The sequence below is a fragment of the Panthera onca genome, chromosome A1, assembly GCF_046562875.1.
Source record: "Panthera onca isolate mPanOnc1 chromosome A1, mPanOnc1 haplotype 2, whole genome shotgun sequence".
NCBI classification, from domain to species: Eukaryota; Metazoa; Chordata; class Mammalia; order Carnivora; family Felidae; genus Panthera; species Panthera onca.
The window spans coordinates 154,478,026-154,499,741 of record NC_138339.1 but is presented as its reverse complement, the minus strand read 5'-3'; the positions used below and the strand labels follow the sequence as shown (position 1 = coordinate 154,499,741).

The 21,716-nt window shown below is 36.2% G+C and overlaps 1 protein-coding gene across 1 annotated transcript; it reads right to left on the bottom strand.

The window, feature by feature from the left end:
* Positions 1-890: 890 nt before the first annotated feature.
* LOC132680511 (olfactory receptor 2M5-like) lies at positions 891-20,848 on the bottom strand. Its single transcript, XM_060634185.2, has 2 exons — positions 20,812-20,848; positions 891-1,843 (listed from the first exon to the last, which is right to left on the bottom strand). The coding sequence occupies exons 1-2, from the start codon at positions 20,846-20,848 to the stop codon at positions 891-893; spliced, it is 990 nt and encodes a 329-aa protein (XP_060490168.2).
* Between the last annotated feature and the right edge of the window lie 868 nt (positions 20,849-21,716).

The following is a 21,716-nucleotide window of genomic DNA, read 5'->3' as shown; positions in this document are numbered from 1 at the left end:
TTCATATTTTATATAACAAATATGAGTCTTGTTTACTTTCTCAACTACTGTGTGCTCAAAATATTTAAATTCTGAAGTATTCCAAACATAAAGTTCATTCTCTACTATCTTAAAAAATAACATTAGTTTTTGCCAGCCACCTTAAAGATTATTTTGCAAGATTATTTTGCAAGGCTGGTCTAGAAAAGGGGGTCAATAATTATATCAGTGACTCACAAACTTTGGTAAACATGAAAATCACTAAAAGGTTTGCTAGTCAGATTCTTAAGCCCAATTTAACAGATTCTAATGATGTTCATCTGAGATGGGTGCAAAATTAGCATATTTTGTGAAGTCAGCAAATGATTCTAATGCAAAAGGTCAGAAAACCACTCTTTGGAAGCACTGACATAGATTGAAGATTGTATTTTTCCAGGATTAAGAAGAATTAAAATTATGTTAGGGAGAAAAAAGAAATACTGGTAACTTTATTTGATTCCTGATGATTTATCATGGGACTCATTAATTAACTTTACCAGGGAATTATCCTGAAGCACAACCTAAGTTCTAGGTGATTATTTTGCATTTTAGATATGCAGACACTGGCCTTTCTTTCATGGAATCAATATGATGCTTTGGAAATAATAAAATTCACATTACCATCAATTGTAAATCATGAAGAGAATTGATGTATACAGTCCCTTGTTCTTTATCATCACATCATCTAGAACAATTGGACAGAAATTTTTAGATACAGGGAGGAAAAGATAAACATTTTTTTTCCTTCAGATAAACTCAGTAAGATTAGTTGACTTTACCAGGGTTTGAAGGGATTATTATTTAACAGACAAAATGTCCCTTTGTTGGTACATCTTTATATTGCCTACGGCTGATATTGGGATTTCTGCCATTTACCTGGAGGATTGACACCGCCCCATTAACTTTTTCAGTGCACTTAGAACTTCCTTGTTCCTGAGACTGTAGGCAAGAGGGTTTAGGAGAGGGGTGAGGACAGTTCCAAACAGAAAAAGACCCTGATTTAACTTTGGAGTCTTGGCAGAACCAGGTCTCATGTATATGCACAAACCTGGACCAAAATAGAGACCCACCACACAGAGATGAGAAGAGCAGGTGGCCAGAGCCTTGTTCCTACCTTCTGGGGAGTTCACTCGGAGTACAGCAAGGAAGATGAGAACATAAGAAGACAAGATGAGAGATAAGGGCAGGAGCAGAACAAGGATGCTTGTTATCACCACTGCCTTCTCATAGGCTGAGATATCCTCACAGAGGATCCTAAGCACAGCCATAACTTCACAGAAGAAGTGGGGAATTTCTCTGGGGCTGCAGATATTAAAATGCAAGGTAAAAGCCGTGTGGCCCAAGGAAGTAAGTGCCCCTCCAACCCAAGACATAGCAATCATCTGTAAGCATACCCTAAGATTTATAATGGCTGGGTACCGAAGAGGATCGCATATGGCTACATAACGATCAAAACACATGAGCGTTATAAGGATGCATTCCGCAATGGCCACAGTCAGGGAGAAGAAAATTTGAGTCCCACAAGCCAAGAATGATATGCTCCGCCATCCGGAGAAGAAGTTGGCTGCCATCTTGGGGATGATGCTAGAGGTCAAAGTTAAGTCCATTAAGGAGAGCTGACTGAGCAGGAAGTACATGGGTGTGTGGAGATGGGAGTACAACCAAATGAGGAGGATCAGAAGAGTGTTGCCAGTGAAGGTTGCCATGTAGATCAGGAGAATGATGGAGACCATGGCTGAAATGTATTTAAATTCAGGGAAGAAGCCCAGGAGGATGAAATCTGTGGGTTTTGTCTCATTCCCGCTCCTCAAGGCTGTCTGTAATGCTAACAGGAAGAGAGGAGATTTAAAAAAGGAAGAGAAGAGATTTTTTTTAAATATCGTAGAAATGAAGCATTTTCTTATTAAAGTTTAAGAATAATATTGTAATAACAATGGCAAATATGAAAATAATCATCCATGATCACTTGAATCAGTTCTTAATATTTCTTTCTACATTACTTATCCATGCCCTAATGTACTTCTAGAAACCAGAGTGTATGTATTATAATGCATTCCATTAATTTTATTTTATGAGATTTATTTTCATATATTAAAAGAAACTTTGGATAAATGTAGTTGTTTTTTTTTACAATTGTAAAATATGATGATGTGTTGATAAGTCACAATTTCCAACTGCCCATTTTCCAGTTTTTCATAACTTTAGAAAATTATGCTATTTCCATTCTCATCTTCTCAGTGATTTCCTTAATATAAATTATATTTATATATAATATAAAAATATAAATATATATTATATAAATACATACAAAATATTACATATATATATACATATATATATATATATATATATATATATAAAGTATATTTTTGAGAGAGAGAGTGAGCACAAAGAGAGGGAAGGATGGAGACAGAGACTGGGACACAGGATGTAATGTAGGCTCTGTGTTGACAGCAGAGAGCCAGATGTGGGACTTGAACTCACCAACAGTGAGATCATGACCTAAGCCAAAGTCCCACACTTAACTGACTGAGCCACCCACATGTCCCAATAATATTTTTGAGGAAAAATTATAGATTTTGTTTTCCCATAAAAAAAATCACTGTTAATTTAATTTATAGAAGGATTTTTCAAAATTTTAAAATACTTCTACTTTAGTCAAGCCTTTTGGCTCTGGGCACTTAGGGGACATTATAATTTAGGAGAAAATTGATCATTAGGCCTGTGCTTCGTGTTACACACATTTATGGTTATTTAAGTTTTTAATCTAATTGGTCTGATTTTCTATCCAGGGAAACTACTCATTGTATTTACATGGTTTATAGTAAATTCAGATTATGTATTAATGAGGGAGAAAGTTTTATTTCTATATGAGCTTATAGGATTCTTGCTCTTATAGAATTTGTACTGTCTTTAACCTCTAGCTACAGCTGTTATGCCACTGATGGGCTCAGAGAAAAACTATAGGCCTCCTTTCCTTCAAGTTTACTAACTTTATCCTTTTTAGATTATCTTAGCTCTATTTAATCCTCTTTCTAGATATCTATAAAACACTCTAAATATCTATACAACTCTTGCTGAGTCTATAACAGTCTTTGTATGGGACTCCTATAACCTTATTACAAAAACCTGGCGATGATAGTACAAGAAAGAGAAATTGTATTCTTGCAAAAAGTTTCCAAATTATTTTTGAAAAGAGTAAATTGACCCTAATTGTGTATTAAAAAAACATAATTACCTGAATTTAATGTAAGGCAAGATTAATATCAGAGTATTTCTAAAGTTAGTTCACCAATTAGAACAGATTAAATTTTAAAAAATAATATGCCTTTTGCATTAGTTACAAAAGCTTGATAGAATTTACTAAATCATGATTTAAAAACCTACCTAAGAAACGTGTAGTAAAATAAGAGACTCCAATATCCTATTCTATTATCTCCTTGGAAAGCTGTGACATTCATTCATGACATTCTTGAAAATATCATTTCTAAATTGTTAGGATACTCCCCTCTTCTGAAAGCTGTGTATGTATGTATGTATGTATGTATGTATGCCAACTGTAAGAGGGAGATCCAAGTTTCCTTTGTTATTTACAAAAAGGACTAAAAGAATCTGTTGCCCGCATCCACCCAGTACCCTCTCCTTAGAAACAGTGTGTTCAAATATTAGGTCATTGATTACTTTTCTAATACTTGTGCAATTTGATTTCAATTCACTGCTTCTTTCCAGATACTTCATTTTGATTTGCTCACCAAAAATAGTAATGACTTTTGGATACAGAAATGATGACAACAAAAATATCCAAGTCTGTTCTCCCTTTGCTCACACTAAGAGCCTCAAACTTCTTGTGAAGAATGAGAAAGCCTCTGTGGGTTGGTACTGCCAGAAATAGGCATCTGTTTTCATATATCCATACTTTATTACAGCATTCTGTGTTGATCGCCTTCAAATCAATTGATCACATGCGAATCAGACCTGCCTTCTGTCACCGGGTGTTTGATATACTTGATGAGTTAGCCTGCTTTTAGATATGGAGATAGTTTAAGATAAAAATAATAATAGTAATAATAATAATAATGACAAAACTTGCCATCATGAATCTTACTTTCTCCTGCCTTGGAGTGAGTCTTGGTGTAACCAGTGGGTTGTCTGTGCTTGATATAGAGTCATCAGATGGCAAGGAACTGAATTTTCAGAATGGCTAGATGTTTCAAAGTTGTCTAACTTCTCAGAAAAGCAAAGCAGGGTTCTGTGACTTCAGTGCCATGTTACATAGTTTCTGATTCCTAGCTCAAGTGCTGTTTCCTGAAGCTTTTGGGTATCCATAAGCTTGGCTAAATTCTATTATAAAATTTCCTTACAAATTCTATTCATTATAGCCTGGGCTGAAACCTGAATTTCATCATTGTTTGTGATTATATATTTTAACGTATGCCTTGTCCCTTAAACCATGAGATATATGATGCAAGGAACTGTCTTTGCCACATTCCACCTTTTCTCTTTAGATCCATCATGTTGCATTCAGTGAAAATGAGTTAAATACATCATCAGCTTAGGGATGGAATACTAGATATTGTGCATGGACCAAGTAAATGTTTTTAGCACAAACATTTTTCTACCAGAAATTATTGCTTTATTTTGACTTATGATCCCTTATAGGCTTTAAAGCACTTTCCAGCATTTTATTTTGTTGAAATATATAGAAGGGGGCTCGACATTATTATGTCCACTTGAGAAATGATATAAATAAAGTACCAGGTCACAGTCAAATAACACTGTCCTATTTCTGAGCAAATTATCCATTTCCCAAGTTGAGCCTTACAAACACTATTGATAAATATGCATTAGCATAAACCTATTTTCACAATCCAGAAAAATTGAGTTACTTCCTCTATCAAGGTGCTTACCTTGTAATTTTTGTTCAGTCATTAAAATTTCTTAGAAAATATAAAATGTTCAAAATTCCTATTGCCAATTAATATTGAATGTATTGTTAAAGAAGAAAACATAAACTATTTTAGTAGGAAAAAAACAAGTAACTCTGTAGGCCTTGATAAGTTGTCTCTCCTCAGCCTGTTGCTTTGTGAGCAGAGCTGGGATCTGCCTAATTCCTCAGTGCCCTGGGGTTTAGTGTGGAATGTCTTCTCAGACCAAACACCGCAGCTTCATGACAGCCCTTCCAGTTTCTCATTAAGAGCTGTGGTATTCAAATGTAGCAATCTTCTCCCCATGATATAGAGTTTTTCAAAACTATCTATTAGAACATGCTTAGATTCTTTTTTGTTTTTTTTTTGTCATCACTTCTATTATTTTCCCAGAGGTCCAATTTATAATTCTCTTTGTCTTTTAGTCATTAATCCCATACAACCATTAAACAAGTTATTGATTTTTTTTTCCTTTCTAACATCTCTTATTTTCTCCTTACTTTGTATTCCCAGAACTATCACTCTAAAACTATTTCCCCTTTCTAGAATCATCTCCTTTACCGTATCTTCATAGCTACATTTTCCATTTTCTTCAAGGTCAGATTTAAGTCTGACCTCTCTAGGAAAGTCTCCTTTTATGTCCACAGTGGATAACAACATATTTTTCTTAGTTAATTACAATATATATGTTTGGGCTTATTACCTACATTGTATTGTTACTGGTCTCTTAACATGCTCTTACAGTTAATAACAACATTTTAAACTCTGGAAAGCCTAGGATTTTGCCTCAGTTTTCCTTTCGTTTCCTATTCCTGGTAGGTTTATTCTTACATTTCATTAAATCAATGAATGCTATACTATATGCTTTAAATTAAAAGTGGGAAAAAAATGAATTCACTAAAGCTTGTTAAAATGAAAGAATCTAGGGGTACCTGGGTGGCTCAGTCAGTTAAGTCGCCCACTTTGACTCAGGTCGTGATCTCATGGTGGCTCCTGAGTTTGAGCCCTACATCAGGCTCTGTGCTGACAGATCAGCCTGGAGCCTGCTTCAGATTGTGTGTCTCCCTCTCACTCTGCCCCTCCCCTGCTCATGCTTTGTCTCTCAAAAATAAATAAACATTAAAAATTTTTAAAAAGGAATATGAGGAAATTGTTTGGAGAGAATTTATTTCTTTCCACACACTCATTCTCTCTTTACTAACCCTACAGTCACCTTTGTTACTGCTAATACGGCCACATTTGAGCTTCAATCAAGTACTTTTGGCCACCCAATCCTATCACGCTACTTTTTAATATATTTTCCTCTTACAAATGGATCCAAATAGATCCCTGATTCAAAAGAAAATCAAATGATTCATCAAACTAGATACTTTTAAAACGTTAATAATATTTTAAAATAAACTTTTTATTTTTTGAACAGTTCCAGATATATAGAGCAGTTGACAAATAGTACAGAATTTCCATACATCCTTCATTCAGTTTTCTATATTGTTAACATCATACATTACTATGGAACCAACATTGGTTCTTTAGTAAAACTAAGAACCAATATTTGTACATTAATATTAACTAAAATCTATACTTTATTCAGATTTCACCCATTTTCCATAATGTACTTATCTTTTTTCAGATTTGTTTTAAGGAGATCACATTATATTTAGTCAGCATGTCTCCTTAGGCTCCTCTAGGCTGTGAGAGTGATTCAGTCCTTGTTTTTAAAGCCTTGACCATTTTGAGGAGTACTGACAGGAGTTTTTAGCACATCCCTCAATTATTTTTTGCCTGATGTTTTTCTCCTCATTAGACTAACATTATAGGTTTTGGGAAAGAAGATTGCAGATGTAAAGTGCTCTTGTCATGTCATGCTAGGGGTACATGATGTCTACATGACTTATCACTGATGATGTTAATCTTGGTCACTTGGCTGATAGTGCTTGTAAGATTTCTCCACTGTAAAGTTACTCCTCCCTTCCCTGTTATATGTCCTACTTTTTGAAAACAAGGCACTAAGTGCAGTTCACATTCAAGGTGGGAGGCAGGCTAATGTTCACCTTTTTTGAGGGGTGGGCTATCTACATTAATTATTTGGAATTATCCTATACAGGAGCTTGGTTTTCCTTCCTTTCTCCCTCCATCTCTTTCTTCCTCCCTTCCTTCTTCCCTTCTTTCTTCCTTACTCCCTCTATCCTTTCCATTCTTCCTTCCTTCCTTCCTCACTCCCTCCTTCCCTTTGCCTTCCTTCCTTCCTTCCTTCCTTCCTTCCTTCCTTCCTCACTCCCTCCTTCCCTCCCTTCCTCCTTCCTTTGTTCTTTCCTTTCTTCTCTCCTTTTCTTTCTCCTTTTTTTCCTTCCTTCTCATAGTGATTCATTTATGTCACTATGAAGTCACAGGCTTCATACTGTGGAAAAATCATATTTTTTTATTTTCCATTCTTGAAAAAATAACAAGTGTTATGTATAGCCCTTAACTATGTTTTTTAACATTAAAATTTAAGATATGTATTTACATGCAGTTATGAAAAATAACACAGATGATCCCATTTATGCTTCACACACTTTCCCCCAATTACAGTCAGGAATTGATGTGATCCACTGACTTTATTCACATTTCACCAGTTTTATATCCATTCATTTCTATGTTTGTACATTATATGCACTTTTCCCCATGTATAAATTTGTGTGACCACCAACATAGGCAAGATACAAAATAATTCCAGAACAGGAATCCCTCATGCTACTTTTTTTTAAATAGTAACAGCTACTTTTTTTTAAATAGTAACAGCTACCTCATTCTCTCCTCTTCTGTAGCCCCTGACCCACTAATCTGTTTTCCATCTCTGTAGTTTTGTTATTTCAGTAGCGTTGTATGCATTGGGTAATATATTGTGTAACTCTATGATATTTGCTTTTTTTCCCCATCTAGTATTATTCCTTTGAGATCTATTCAAGTTGTACATTATATAAGTCACTAATTTACTTTAATTGCTAAGTAGTAATCCATGCTATGGATGTATCACAGTTTAACTATTCACTTGTTGAAGAAAATTTAGGTTAGTTTTGGCCATTAGAATTAAAGCTGCTGTGAGTACTTATGGGTTTTCTTGTGTAAACATAAGTCTTTATTGTCTAAGATACATACTCAAAAGTGCAATTGAAGGATGATAATTCCAGAATGGCTATGCCATTATATATTCCTCAAACAAATGTGTGAGATATCTGAATTTTCTACCATTTTTCCATCATTTGTTGTTACTACTAATTCTTTTAGTTCTTCTTGTAGGTGTGAAGTATATATTGTGGTTTTAATTTACATTTGTATAATGGCTAATGGTGTTGCACATTTTTTCATGTGTTTGTTTGCATCTATGAATCTTCTTTAGTAAAATGCCTGTTCATGTCTTTTGTTTGGTTTCTAATTAGATTATTACTGTTGAATTAAAAATCTGTTATATATTGGTCTCCTGGGTAGCTCAGTCAGTTAAGGGTTTGACTTTTGATTTCAGCTCAGGTCATGATTTCATGGTCATGAGATAAAGCCTGACATGGGGCTCCCCACTGGGCATGGAACCTGCTTAAGATTCATTCTCTCCCTCTCCCTCTGCCCCTTCCCTAATAGCACCTTCTTTCTCTCTTTAAGAAAAAAAAAAGTCTGTTATATATTTTGCTATAGTCCTTTGTCAGATGTGTAGTTTACACATATTTCCTCCAAGTCCATAACTGTCTTTTCACCCTCATAAAAGGGTCTCTTTCATTGTAATAAGAACACATAAGATTTACACTGTCAACAAATTTCTAAGTGCAAAATACAACATTGTTAACTTCAGGCATACTGTTGTACAGCAAAGGTCTAGTTCATCTTGTATAATTGAAACTTTATATCTGTTGAAGAGCCATCATGTTCCCTTCCTCCAGCCACTGACAACCACAATTCTGCTATCTGTTATATGAGTTAGACAATTTTAGATACTGCATATAATTGGAATTATACAGTATTTGTTCTTTTGTCAATGAATTATTTCACTTTGCATATGTTCTCCAGGTTCATACATATTGTCATATATGAAAGAATTTCCTTATTTTCTTTTTCCATTTGTCTGTTGATATACATTTAGGTTGTTTTTACTTCTTAGCGACCATGAATAATGCCACCTTCCACAATTATGAAAGTGCATGTTTTTCTACAAGATCATGATGTCAAGCTGCTTTGGATAAATACACAGAAGTAGGATTGCTAATCATATGAGAGTTTTATTTTTAATGTTTTGAGAAATTTCCATAGTGTTTTACATGGAAGTTGTGTCATTTTGTATTCAAATCAACAGTATACAGTGGTTTCAATTTATCCAAATTCTCACCAAGATTTGTTATTTTCTGTTGTTGTTGTTATTGTTGTTGTTGTTGTTGTTATTTTGGAAACTGGCCACCATAACAGGGATGAGGTAATATTTCTTGGTTTTTATTTGCATTTCCCTTATGATGAGCATCAGGGAAGGACATTGAATACCTCTTCATATAAATGTTGCTATGTCCTCATAGAGAAATGTTTATTAAATTCCTTGCCCACTTTTGGGGCACGTGGGTGGCTACTGGTTAAGTGTCTGACTTCAGTTCAAGTCATGATCTCCTGGTTCATGAGTTTGAGACCCACATCAGGCTCTGTGCTGACAGCTCAGAGACTGAAGCCTGCTTTGGATCCTGTGTCTCCCTCTCTCTCTTGCCCCTCCCCTGCTCATGCTCTGTCTCTCTCAAAAAATAAATAAACATTAAAAACATAATTAAAAACTCCCTTGCCCATTTTTGAGTATTTTGTTTTCTTTTCTCTTTCTTTCTTTCTTTCTTTCTTTCTTTCTTTTTCTTTCTTTCTCTGTTTTTTTGAAGGAGTGTTTTTTTTTAATATAGATTTGTAATTTGTTTCATCAGACATATTGAAAGAATATTTTCTCCCATTCTGTAGCTTGCCCTGGACTTTGCTGATTATTTTCTTTTGGTGCAGATGCTCTTATTTGATGTGATCTTACTCATCTTTTTTTTTTTTTCTTTTGTTGTCATATACAAGGAATAATTCCCAAGATAAGTGTTATGAAGATTCCTCCTATGTTTTCTTCCAGGGGTTTGATAGTTTTAGGTCTCACAATTTTTCTCCTGTTTATTAAATTTAAACTTTAATTAACTTATGGTGAAATACTGGTTTCAGGCATAGAATTCAGTGATTTACCACTTACATTCAACACCCAGTTCTCATCCCAAGTGTCCTCCTTTGTACCCATAACTCATCTAGCCCATGCCCTCCTTACCTCCCTCCATCAACCCTCATTATGGTCTCTATCATTAACAGCCTCTTGTAGTTTGTTCCCCTCTCTTCTCTCCCCCCCTCTTACCATACATTTATTTGTTTTGTTTCTTAAAGTCCGCATATGAGTAAAATCATATGGTATTTTTTAAATCTGATCAACTTAGTTCACTTAGTATAATACATTCTAGCTCCATCTGTGTCATTATAAATGACAAATTTTCATTTTTTGATGGTAGAGTAATATTCCATTACATTTAAATGTATATATTTACACACACACACACACACACACACACATATATATATATATATATATATATATATATATATATATATATATAATTTGTTTCTTGATTGCTTTTTCTGTCTAGATGATCTGCCCATTGCTGTATTATATCATAATTATGGGGTATATCCATAAAGAAGAGCTAACAATGATAAATGTTTATGCACCTAATTTGGGAGAACCCAAATATATAAAACAATTAATCACAAAAATAAGCAATCTTATTGGTAAGAATGTGGTAATTGCAGGGGACTTTAAAACTCCACTTACAGCAATAGACAGATCATCTAGACAGAAAAGCAATCAAGAAACAATGACCCTGAATGATACACTGAACCAAATAGACCTGACATATATATTAACTTTTCATCTTAAAGCAGAAGAATACACATTATTCTTGAGTGCACATGGAGCATTCTCCAAGATAGTTCACATACTGGGTCACAAAACAGCCTTCAATAAATATAAAAGAATTGAGATCATACCATGCACATTTCCAGATCCCCATGCTATGAAATTTGAAAACACTACAGAAAATTTTACAAAACTCCAAATGTATAGAGGTTAAAGGACATCCAACTAAAGAATGAATGGGTCAACCAGGCAATTAAAGAAGAATTTAAAAAATATATGGAAACAAATGAAAACAAAAGCACAACAGTCCAAACCCTTTCGGAGGTAGCAAAGGCAGTGATAAGAGACAAGTACATTGCAATCCAGGTGTATCTCAAGAAAAATCTCAAATAGAAAAGCTAACAGCACCCTTAAAGGAACTAAAAGCAGATTAATAAAGAAACCCCAAGGTCAACAGAAGAGAAATAATAACAATCACAGCAGAAATAATATAGAATCCAAACAAAAAGAACAGATCAATGACATGAAGAGCTGTTTTTTTTTTGTTGTTGCAAAAATAAACAAAATTGATAAACCCCTAGCCAGACTTCTAAAAAAGAAAGGTACCATAGATAAAATCACTAATGAAAATGGATTTATCACAACCAATCCTACAGATAACACAATGACTCTAAACTCATATCTTTCAATAATAGCACTGAATGTAAATGGACTGTATGCTTCAATCAAAATACATAGGGTAACAGAATGAATAATAATAAAAAAAATAAGACCCATGTATTTGCTGTCTACAAGAGACCCATTTTAGACATGAGGACAACTTCAGATTGAAAGTGAGGGGATGGAGAACCATATATCATGCTATTGAAAGTCAAAAGAAAGCTTGAGTAGCCATATTTGTATAAGACAAACTAGATTTTAAAGGTTGTAACAGGAGATGAAGAAGAGAACTATATCATAATTACGGGGTCTATCCATCAAGAAAAGCTAACAATTATAAATGTTTGTGGACCTAATTTGGGAGAACCCAAATATATAAAACGATTCATCACAAAAATAAGCAATCTTATTGATACAAATGTGGTAATTACAGGGGACTTTAATGATATATTATTTGTATCTGTTTTGATCAATTCTTTAGCTGTCATTTCTTTCTGGAATTTCTCTTTAGGAAAATTCTTCCTTTAATAATTTTGGCTAGTCGTCTGTCCCTTATGTGTTTTAAAAGCTTGTTATGTGCTTTGCACCTGCAAGCACTATTATATTAAAGAGGGTCCATACACTGTCCAGGGACTGTCCCTACAGGAGGTGATTTTGGAGAGTGTTACTTGATCTCTGTTATTTTGACTTTGATTACTTTATCTCCCTACTCATAGTGATGTTTTGGTCCCTCCACCAGATGTGCTTTGATTTGTTCATTGAAGTAGCCCTGGATAGGAAAACAAACAAACAAAAAACAGAAAATAAAAGAGCAAACACAAACACACACACACACAAACATTAAAAAAAAAAAAAAAAACAGAAACACCAGCTATAAGCAAACAACATTGATGATGCAGTGCTGATGGAAGAGGCCTTATCCTATACAAAGAGAGAAATGACAGGGGCAGGGGAAAATAAAATAAAATAAAAATTGACCAGGCCGAGAAACTATATGGCTTATTCCAGAGAAAGAGAAAGGAGAATAAAGAAGGAGGTGTAGAACATGTATCAAGAGAATGGATTAAATATGTCTGTTTAAACAAACCAACAATCAGAGTAACCAGACAAGAGGAGGGAAGAGATAAGGAGAAAAGTAAGGAAGAATGTATCTATACAATAAGAATTGTCCAAGAATTAAATCAGGCAATGTAACAGCACTGGTCTGGAGAAGGGGCTGTCTAATTTCTCAGCGTCAATCCTGCTCTTGAAGATATGCAGTTACCAAGTGTGGAGGGGCATGGTTTGGTGGAGGTGGGTACTGCCTCCACTGTGGGCCCTTTGTCCATTCCCTGACACCCCACCTTGTTGGTGATGGGGAGAAAAATGGTGACAACCCTGTCTCTCCTCCATAGACCAGGTGTCCTAAACCACTCTGTTCAAGCTGTCCTCACTGTGCCATGGATGTAAACGAGGCAATTTGCCCCCCTCTTCTGACTCCCATGCCTCCCTGGTGCTTGGCTTGGATTTAAACCCTGATGTCTTAGAGATTCCCACTCCGTGCATCCTGGTTCTGAGTAAGAGATGCCCCACAGCCTCACAGTACAGAGAATGTGTGGCTTATCCCACTCTGCTGACTCCCATGTGTCGCTGGCACTCCGCTGGGACTTCAACTCTGATGTCTTTAAGGTTACCACTCTGTCTGCCCCGGTTCAGGAAGTTTCACTGCTTTGAGCTGATATATACCTTCTTCCCACAACACTCCAGGGAGGGGATCGCTTTCTCCTACTGTGGACTGCACCTCTGAGCTAGTTACTGAGCCTGGGGCTGGCTCCCCACCTCTCCAGGTATGTGAACAGGGCAGCCAGGCTGAGTCCAGAGAAAGCACTGCAGTTAGAGATTGGATCTTTCTCCTTATTGGTCGCTAGTTTTTCTCTTGTCCAGATACAGTCCTATATTCCCCAGCCTCTCTTTCTCTTCCCTTTGTCTCTCTGTAGAAGGAGTCCCTCCCCTCCATTTGTTTGATCTCTCTCAGTTCACAATCACCCACCCATAGGTGGCCTGTCAGGTTGTCCCAGTGGGTCCCTGGAAGTGACTGTCACTTTGCTTCCTGGACTCTTACAGTTCAAACTCCTTTGGTCTCAACACTACTTTGTTTGAGAGATGAGGGAACATCGGATTCTCCTACTTCTCCATCATGTTGGCCCCTCCTCCTTAATTTCCTTTTTGTATAACTTGTTAGTTTTAGAAACTGAGTGTTAAGTTTTGATATTTCAATCTGAAAATTTGCTTATTTTTTTTTACTCTATTTCATTTTTAATGGTTTTTAAAGCTTTGCACATATAATATATTGTCAGTTACAACCAGAAATAACTTCTCTTCTGATTCGAATGAGTATTATTCTGTTTCTTTTTTTTTAATGTTTATTTATTTTTGAGACAGAGACAGAGCATGAACAGGGGAGGGGCAGAGAGAGAGGGAGACACAGAATCTGAAACAGGCTCCAGCCTCTGAGCTGTCAGCACAGAGCCTGACACGGGGCTCGAACTCACAGACCGTGAGATCATGACCTGAGCCAAAGTCGGATGCTTAACCGACCAAGCCACCCAGGCGCCCCTATTATTTATTCCATTTCTTGACTAACTGCCTGGTCTAAAACTTGCAGACCTATATTGAATAGAGGTAGTGAGAGTGAGCATTTTCTTTTCCTAGTTCCTGATCTTATTTTATTTATTTTTATTCATTCATTCATTCATTCATTTTGAGAGAGACAGACAAAGACGGGGTGTGAGTTAGGGACGGGCAGAGAGAGTGGGAGAAAGAGAATCAAGCAGGTTCTATGCCCAGCACAAAGTACCATTCAGGGTTCAAGGTCACGACTGTGAGATCATGACCTGAGCCAAAATCAAAAGTCAGAAGCTTAACCAACTGAGCCACCCAGGTGTCCCTTTTTAAAAAATTATTATTATTATTATTTGACAGGGAGAGTAGTTCCTGATATTAAAGGAAAAGTTTTTCACCATTAAGTATGATGTTCACTGTGGACTTTTTACATATCACCTATATTTTGGTGAGATATTTTTTTTTCTATTCCTAAATTGATGAGTTTTTATCATGAAAGGGTATTGAATTTTGTCAAATAATTTTTCTGCATTTATTGAGATGATGTAATTATTTTTATTCTTTATTCATTTAACATATGTTAATTGGTTGATTTGGGTTCTTAACTGATGGAATTAATTGACTTGGATAGGTTGAACCATTCATGCACTGCAGTAGTAAATATCCCAAGTGAGCTGTTCATGGTGTATGTTCCTTTTAACGTACTGTTACATTGAGTTTGCTAGTGTTTTGTTGAGGATTCTTATGTCTATATTAATCAAGAATATTGATCTGTAGTTTTCTTTTGTTGTAGTGTCTTTGTTTGGCTTTTATATGTGATTAATGATGAACTTTTAATCTAAATTTAGAAGTGTCCCCTTTATTCTATTTCTTAGAAAACTTTGAGATGGACTGCTGTTAATTCTTCTTTAAATACTTGGGAAAAGTGACCAGTGAAGCCATCTGGTTCTGGGCTTTGTTTTGTTGGGAGATTTTAAATTATTGGGCCAATCTTCTAACTCGTTATTAGCCCGTGCAAATTTTCCACTTTCTCTTGATTCTTGGTAGATTTCTTGTTTCCAGAAATGTATCCATTTCTTTTAAATTACCCTATATGTTGGCTTGTAATCATTTATAGTAATCTCTTAAAATTCTTTGTATCACTGTGGCATGAGTTGTAGTGTCTTTCATTTATAATTTTAATAATTTGAGTCATCTTTTTCATACCTAGTTTAACTAAGGGCTTTCCAATTTTGTTTATCTTTTCAAAAAGCCAACTTTTAGTTTCATTAATGTTTTTCTATTGTATTTCAGTTTTCATTTTGTTCTTTTCTGCTCTAATCTTATTGTCCCCTTCTTTCTATAGCTTTGGCCTTATTTTTTTCTACTTTTCTAAACCTTTCAACTGTAAGTTTAGCTTATTTGAAATATTTTTTTTTTATGTAAGATTAATAAAATTCCATCTTTGTACTGCTATTGTTGCATCATGTAACTTTTGGTGTCTCATGTTTTCCTTGTTTTTGTTTTTTTGTTGTTGTTATTTACTAACTTCACTTTTGATTTCTTCTTTGACTCACTTGTTCAGAAGTGTGTTATTTTATTTGTATATATATATATATTTTTTGTTTCCTGTCTGTTATTGATCTAGCTACATCACCGTGTTTGGAAAATATACTTGGTATGATTTCAATATTCTCATAGTTTTAAAGAATGTTGTTTTTCTTGTCACTTAAAACATGATATATCCTTTAAAGTGTTCCATAAACACTTATGAGAAATGTATGTTCTACTGATTTTGGGAATAATTACTTGTATACATCTACTAGGCTTATTTTTTTTTCCTATAGTATGTTAAAATCTTCTGTTTCCTTACTAATTTTTCTCTTGGTTCTTCTATCCATTATTAAAAATGAGATACTTAATTTTCCTATTACTTGTTTTGTTATTTATTTCTCCTTCAAGTCAATGTTTACTTATACATTAGATGCTCCTATTTTAGGTGCAAACATATTTATAATGTTTATATCTTCCTCATGAACTTATTATTATTACATAATGACCTTTTTTCATTTCATGTCACTTTCTTCAAATAAAGTTTATTAGGTCTAGTATAAATACACATCATTGCTTTCCTTTGGTTATCATTTGTACAAATATCTTTTGCCATCACTTAATTTCAGCCTATGTGTGTCTTGTAGACAGCATATCCTATTTTATTTTTTATTTTAATACTTTGAGTCATTCTGCCTTTTCATTGGAGAGTTTAATCTATTTGGTTTAAAATAATCATTAATATCTATGAAATTGTTATTGTCATTTTTTAAGTGTTTTTCATCTGTCTTTTAGATAATTTGTCTCTCTTTTTCTCTCTTGCTGCCTTCTTTTATAATTTGTTGATTCTGGGAAATGATGCACTGATTTGTTTTCTTGTTATATTATGTATGTTCTAGATATACTTTCTTCATGGTTATCATAAAACTTAAGTAAAACTTTATATAGTTATAACTATCTGTTTTAAGTTGATAGCAACTTACTGTAATTGCAAATTAAAACTATAATTTGACTCATTTCTACACTTTATATTATTGATGTCACAATTTACATATTTTTATATTGTGTTTCCAATAACATGCTTTCAGTTATTCTTATTATTACTTTTTTTAATTAAATTTTATAGTAAATTTAAAAATGAATTTCACACCACTGTTATAGTATTACAGTAGTCTATACTTGTCTATAGATTTATCTTAACCAGTGAATATTAAATTTACATGCATTACTATGGTTTTTAAGCTTGTTTCTATTTCAAGTTTAAACATTCCTAGAGAGAGATTTGATGGCAGATGACAGATTAGGAGAATACCCACAGACATAATGAGGCAACAAATGCACCTATCCAATGAACTCTGAAAACAATCTGAAGACTATCAAAATAGATCATCCACAGTTAAATAGAGAAGGCCAGATGGGATTGCCTGGGTGGCTTGGTCAGTTAAATGCCCTACTCTTGTTTTTTGGCTCCTGTCATTAACTCACAGTTCATGAGTTTGAGCCCCTCAACAATGCTGTTTGAGCCCCTCAACATTGCTGACAATGTGGAACCTGCTTGGGATTATGTCTCCTCCTTTTTTCTCTGCCACTCTCCCAAATGCTTTCTTTGTCTGTCAAAATAAATAAAACATAAACTTAAAAAAGAGAGAGAGAGAAGGCCAATTGAAGAGTGTAAAAGAGGAAGAGATGTAGTTGCAAATTAAACTCAAGCCCAACTAACCAAAAACAAAAGGGACATCACAAGCATAGAGATGTGAAAGAATAAGACCCACACCTGAAGCCCCTGGAAACTGGGACCTTCACAGGTAAAATTCATTCCCATGATGTCTGGTTTTGAAAATCAACAAAGCTTAACTCCAAAAGCTTTAAAATTTGGTGGGTTCTAACTCCAGGAGTTATAAAATTCAGTGATCTTGAGGAAACTAGGTAGTGTAGCAGGAAGACCCTAGCCTTGTCTTGTCCCTTGAACACAACTAGATAATTATCAAATCATTCTGAATATCCAAGAAATAAACCTTTGGACTGACAGAACAAACCCCACATCTAGGGGGAGAGAAGAGACCACATTGATGAAGGTAGGAAGTGCAAAAAAAGTTTGGGGGAGATATGAATCATAGTGCTACAGAAGGGTGGGCTTGATCTAAAGAAAGATGAGAGAGACATGATCATACAGGGGAACACATAATGAGAACACTTCCCAGTCATTGGCTGAAAAAATTAGAGAAGTTAACTTTTGCAAGTTTTTGCAACCAATCGGGCTTAATGACTGGAGTTTTAAGGTTCAGCAACCTTGACTGAGATAAAGCCATGGGGGTATGGCCCTGCTTCTGGAGAGAAGGCAGACAACCTGGAAGCAGATGTTGTGATCTGAAGAAAGCCTGAGACACACACGTGGACATTATTGGATCTTCTTGGAACACATCTGTGAAAGGTAACATTCACAGAGACTCCTCTCGAGGGACAACAAAGCTTTCCAGTGCCATTTTTCTCCCCCATCCCTCAGCATAAATGTAAAACCACCTTATAGGGGCAGTGCAACTCCCACTCTGGCTGCCTAGACTGCTTAGTCCGAGTCCCATGTCCCTGAATTCTGGTGAGACTTCCCTTCTTGGTCAAGGTTCAGCGCAGTCTCAGGTCGGTGAGAGCCTCCCCAGGAGGTCTGCACAGGCCCCTCCACACACCAAATCCCTAGATCCTGGAGTTTTGAAGTCAGTTGGCTTTGCTGGGATAAAGCATGGGGAGTGTTGCAGTACTCCTGGAGAAAAGGCAGGACAACAGCCTGGAGGAAGACAGCATGAAGGGAGTGATTTGGGGGTGCCTTGGACACACAGGATGTTTGCTTTCCATGGGGTGCTTTCCTGAGAGTGATAAGCATGAAGAACCCACTCTGGGAACAAAGCAGATGACTGGAAACATTTCTCTCACCCACATCTCAAGATAACCTTGGTACCACAACTCTGACACACACTGCATAATCAGCTTACACCAGATCCCATACCTCTGTACTCTGCCAATAGTGCCTTTCATGTTCAAATTTCCTCAGAAGGACAGGTGGGCCACTTCTGCAGAAGACCATTAGAAACCACACCCACACCAAGTCTCCCAACCAGAGAATTCTGCAAGGCTTCAATTTTATTGGAAGTAACATTATATCTCATTTAACAAGCAGACCAGAGAACACCTAGTTAAAACTCAACACACTCTAGCCAAAGAGAAAACACTGTGCACTGTAGGCAAGGAGGGCCTCTGTAGATTGCTGGACTGAAAGACAGAGCAGCCAAAACACACCAGCATAGTACACCCAGCACACATCAGAGACACTCCCTGAAGTGCCAAGCCTGGGACACTATATGACCTCTTCTTCATAAACCCATTATTTTCATGAGAACAAAATATAACAGGCTTTCCTAACACACATAAGAACATAAAGACCTAGACAAAATGCCAAGACAGTGAAATTTATCTCTTAAGAAAGAACAAGAACATTTCACATCCATGGATAAAATAGAAAGAGATATAAGCAATGTGCCTAATGGAAAATTTAAAGCAAGAATACTAAGGATGCTAGCTGGGCTTGAGAAAAGATGGAAGATTTCAAGGAGGCCCTTACTGCAGAGTTAAAAAAAAAAATCAGTGAGAAACAAAAACTGCAATAAATGAGATTCAAACCTGACTGGATTCAATGAACACAGGATGGGAAAAGCAGATGAAAAAATAAAGGATATAGATTATAAAATAATGGAAAATAATGAAGCTGAACAAAAGAGAGAAAGAAGAAGAATGGAACACAAGAACAGACTTAGTGAACTAAGTGACTACATCAAATGTTGTAACATTTGTATTTTAAGAGACATAGAAGAAAAAGAGAAAGAAAAGGGGGAAAAGGTTATTTGAGGAAGTCATAAGTAAAAACTTCCCTAATCCAAGGAAGGAAACAGACATTCAAATCCAGGAGGCACAGAGACTCCCATCAAAATCAATAAAAGAAGCAAAACACCAAGCCATATTGTAATCACGTTTGCAAAATATACTGATAAAGAAGAATTCTTAAAAGTACTAAGAGAAAATAAGCCATTAATTTACAAATGAAGACCAAAAAGGCTAACTGGAGATTTCTAAACAGAAACTTGGCAAGCTAGAAGGGAGTGGCATGATATATCAATGGGCAAATGGGAAAAAATCTGTAACCAAGAATACTCTGTCCAGAAAGGCTATTATACAGAATAGAAAGAAAAAGAGTTTCCCAGTCAAAAACAAAACAAACAACCAAAAAGAAACAAAAATTAAAAGAGTTTGTGACCTTTAAACCAGACCTACATGAAATATTAAAGGGGTGCTTTGAGTGGAAAGGAAAGACCAAAAAAAAAAAAAAAAAAGACAAAAACAAGACAGGAACATAGAAAATCTCCAAGACAGTAACAAATTAAGTAATGAGATAATAAATATGTATCTATGAAAATTGTCCTGAATGTATATAAACTAAATGCTCCAATCCAAAGACATGGGATGTCAAAATGGAGAGAGTGTGTGTGTGACAGAGAGAGAGAGAGAGAGAGAGAGAGAGAGAGAGATCTATAAGCTTCCTATAAGAAACTCATTTTAGACCAAAAGATACCTGAGAATTGAAAGTGAGAGGATGGGAAGATGGTGGCCTAGAAGGACGCTGGGCTCACCTCGTCCTGCTGATTGCTTAGATTCCACCCACATCTGCCCAAATAACCCAGAAAACTGCCAGAAGACTAGCAGAATGGACTCTCCCAGGGAAGCATAGAAAAGAGGTCCATGGAAGAGGGTAGGAAGGGTGGAGAGGCGGTGTGTGCTACACGGACTGGCGGGAGGGAGCCAGGGAGGTGCAGGGGCAGCCGACTGGGCAAGGCAGAGCCCCTGAACTCTGGCTTGCAAAAGCAGAGGGGTGAAACTCTGTGAGTTCTGACAGCTAGTGGGACTTAACATCTGGAATGTTAAAAGTCAACAGCTCTGCTCTCGAGAGTGGGAAGGGTGAAAGGATGCTGGGAGGGAGACGGGTTGAGTCCCTGAAGGACAGAGCTCAGCAGGGGAACAAAGGCACTGGCAAACACCATTACTCTCTCCCATTCCCCAGAAATGCCAAAGGGAACCAGTTCCCATCACAAAACTTGCTCGCACCGCACAAAGGTCCAACACTGTGCTTCTGTGGATCCATCTCACCGATGGGTCTGCTTCCCTCCCAGTGCTGCAGGGCCCCTCCCTCAGGAGACCACACATGGCAAAGCTAGTTAAGCCTACCCCTCCCACCCCTGTGCACCTTGTGGATACACCCTGGCAAATATGCCTTTGGCAGATCCCATAGAAGCAGCATCACAAGCCTGGTAGTGTTCAAGCAGCCAAGATAGGGGCCACACCACTCCACAGTGAGTCCTGCCCATAGGAGAGGAGAAGATAAGGTACAAACTAGTCTGACTGTGGCCCCAGCTGTGGGCTGGGGGCAGACATCGGGTCTCACTGTGGCCCTGCCCACCAACACAAGTTTCTCCAGACAGCACAGGGGAAGTGCCCTTCAATTTGGAAATACCACAGGGATTACCCAAAATGACAAAATGGAAGAATTCTCAAAAGAAACTCCAAGAAGTAGTGACAGCTAACGAATTGATCAAAACCAATTTAAGCAATATAACAGAATAAGAATTTAGAATAATAGTCATAAAATTAATCACTGGGCTTCAAAAAAGCATAGAGGACAACAGAGAATCTATTGCTACAGAGATCAAGGGACTAAGAAATAGTCATGAGGAACTTAAAAATGCTATAAATGAGGTGCAAAATAAAATGGAGGTGACCATAGCACAGATTTAAGAGGCAGAGTTGATGATAGATGAATTAGAAGATAAAATTATAGAAAAAGAGGAAGCTGAGAAAAAGAGAGCTAAAAAAATCCAGGAGTATGAGGGGAGAATTAGAGAACTAAGTGATACACTCAAACAGAACAATATCCCTATCATAGGAATTCCAGACAAAAAAGAGAGAGAGAAAGGGGCTGAAGGTATACTTGAACAAAACATACCTGAGAACTT

Bases quoted from the DNA above. Each gene is read 5' to 3' on its own strand.
- LOC132680511 (XM_060634185.2), bottom strand. From the start codon at position 20,848: ATGGATCCACAGAAGCACAGTGTTGGACCTTTGTGCG. The intron at 1,844-20,811 runs GTGCGAGCAAGT...TCTTCCTGTTAG, and splicing joins CAGTGTTGGACCTTTGTGCG to CATTACAGACAGCCTTGAGG.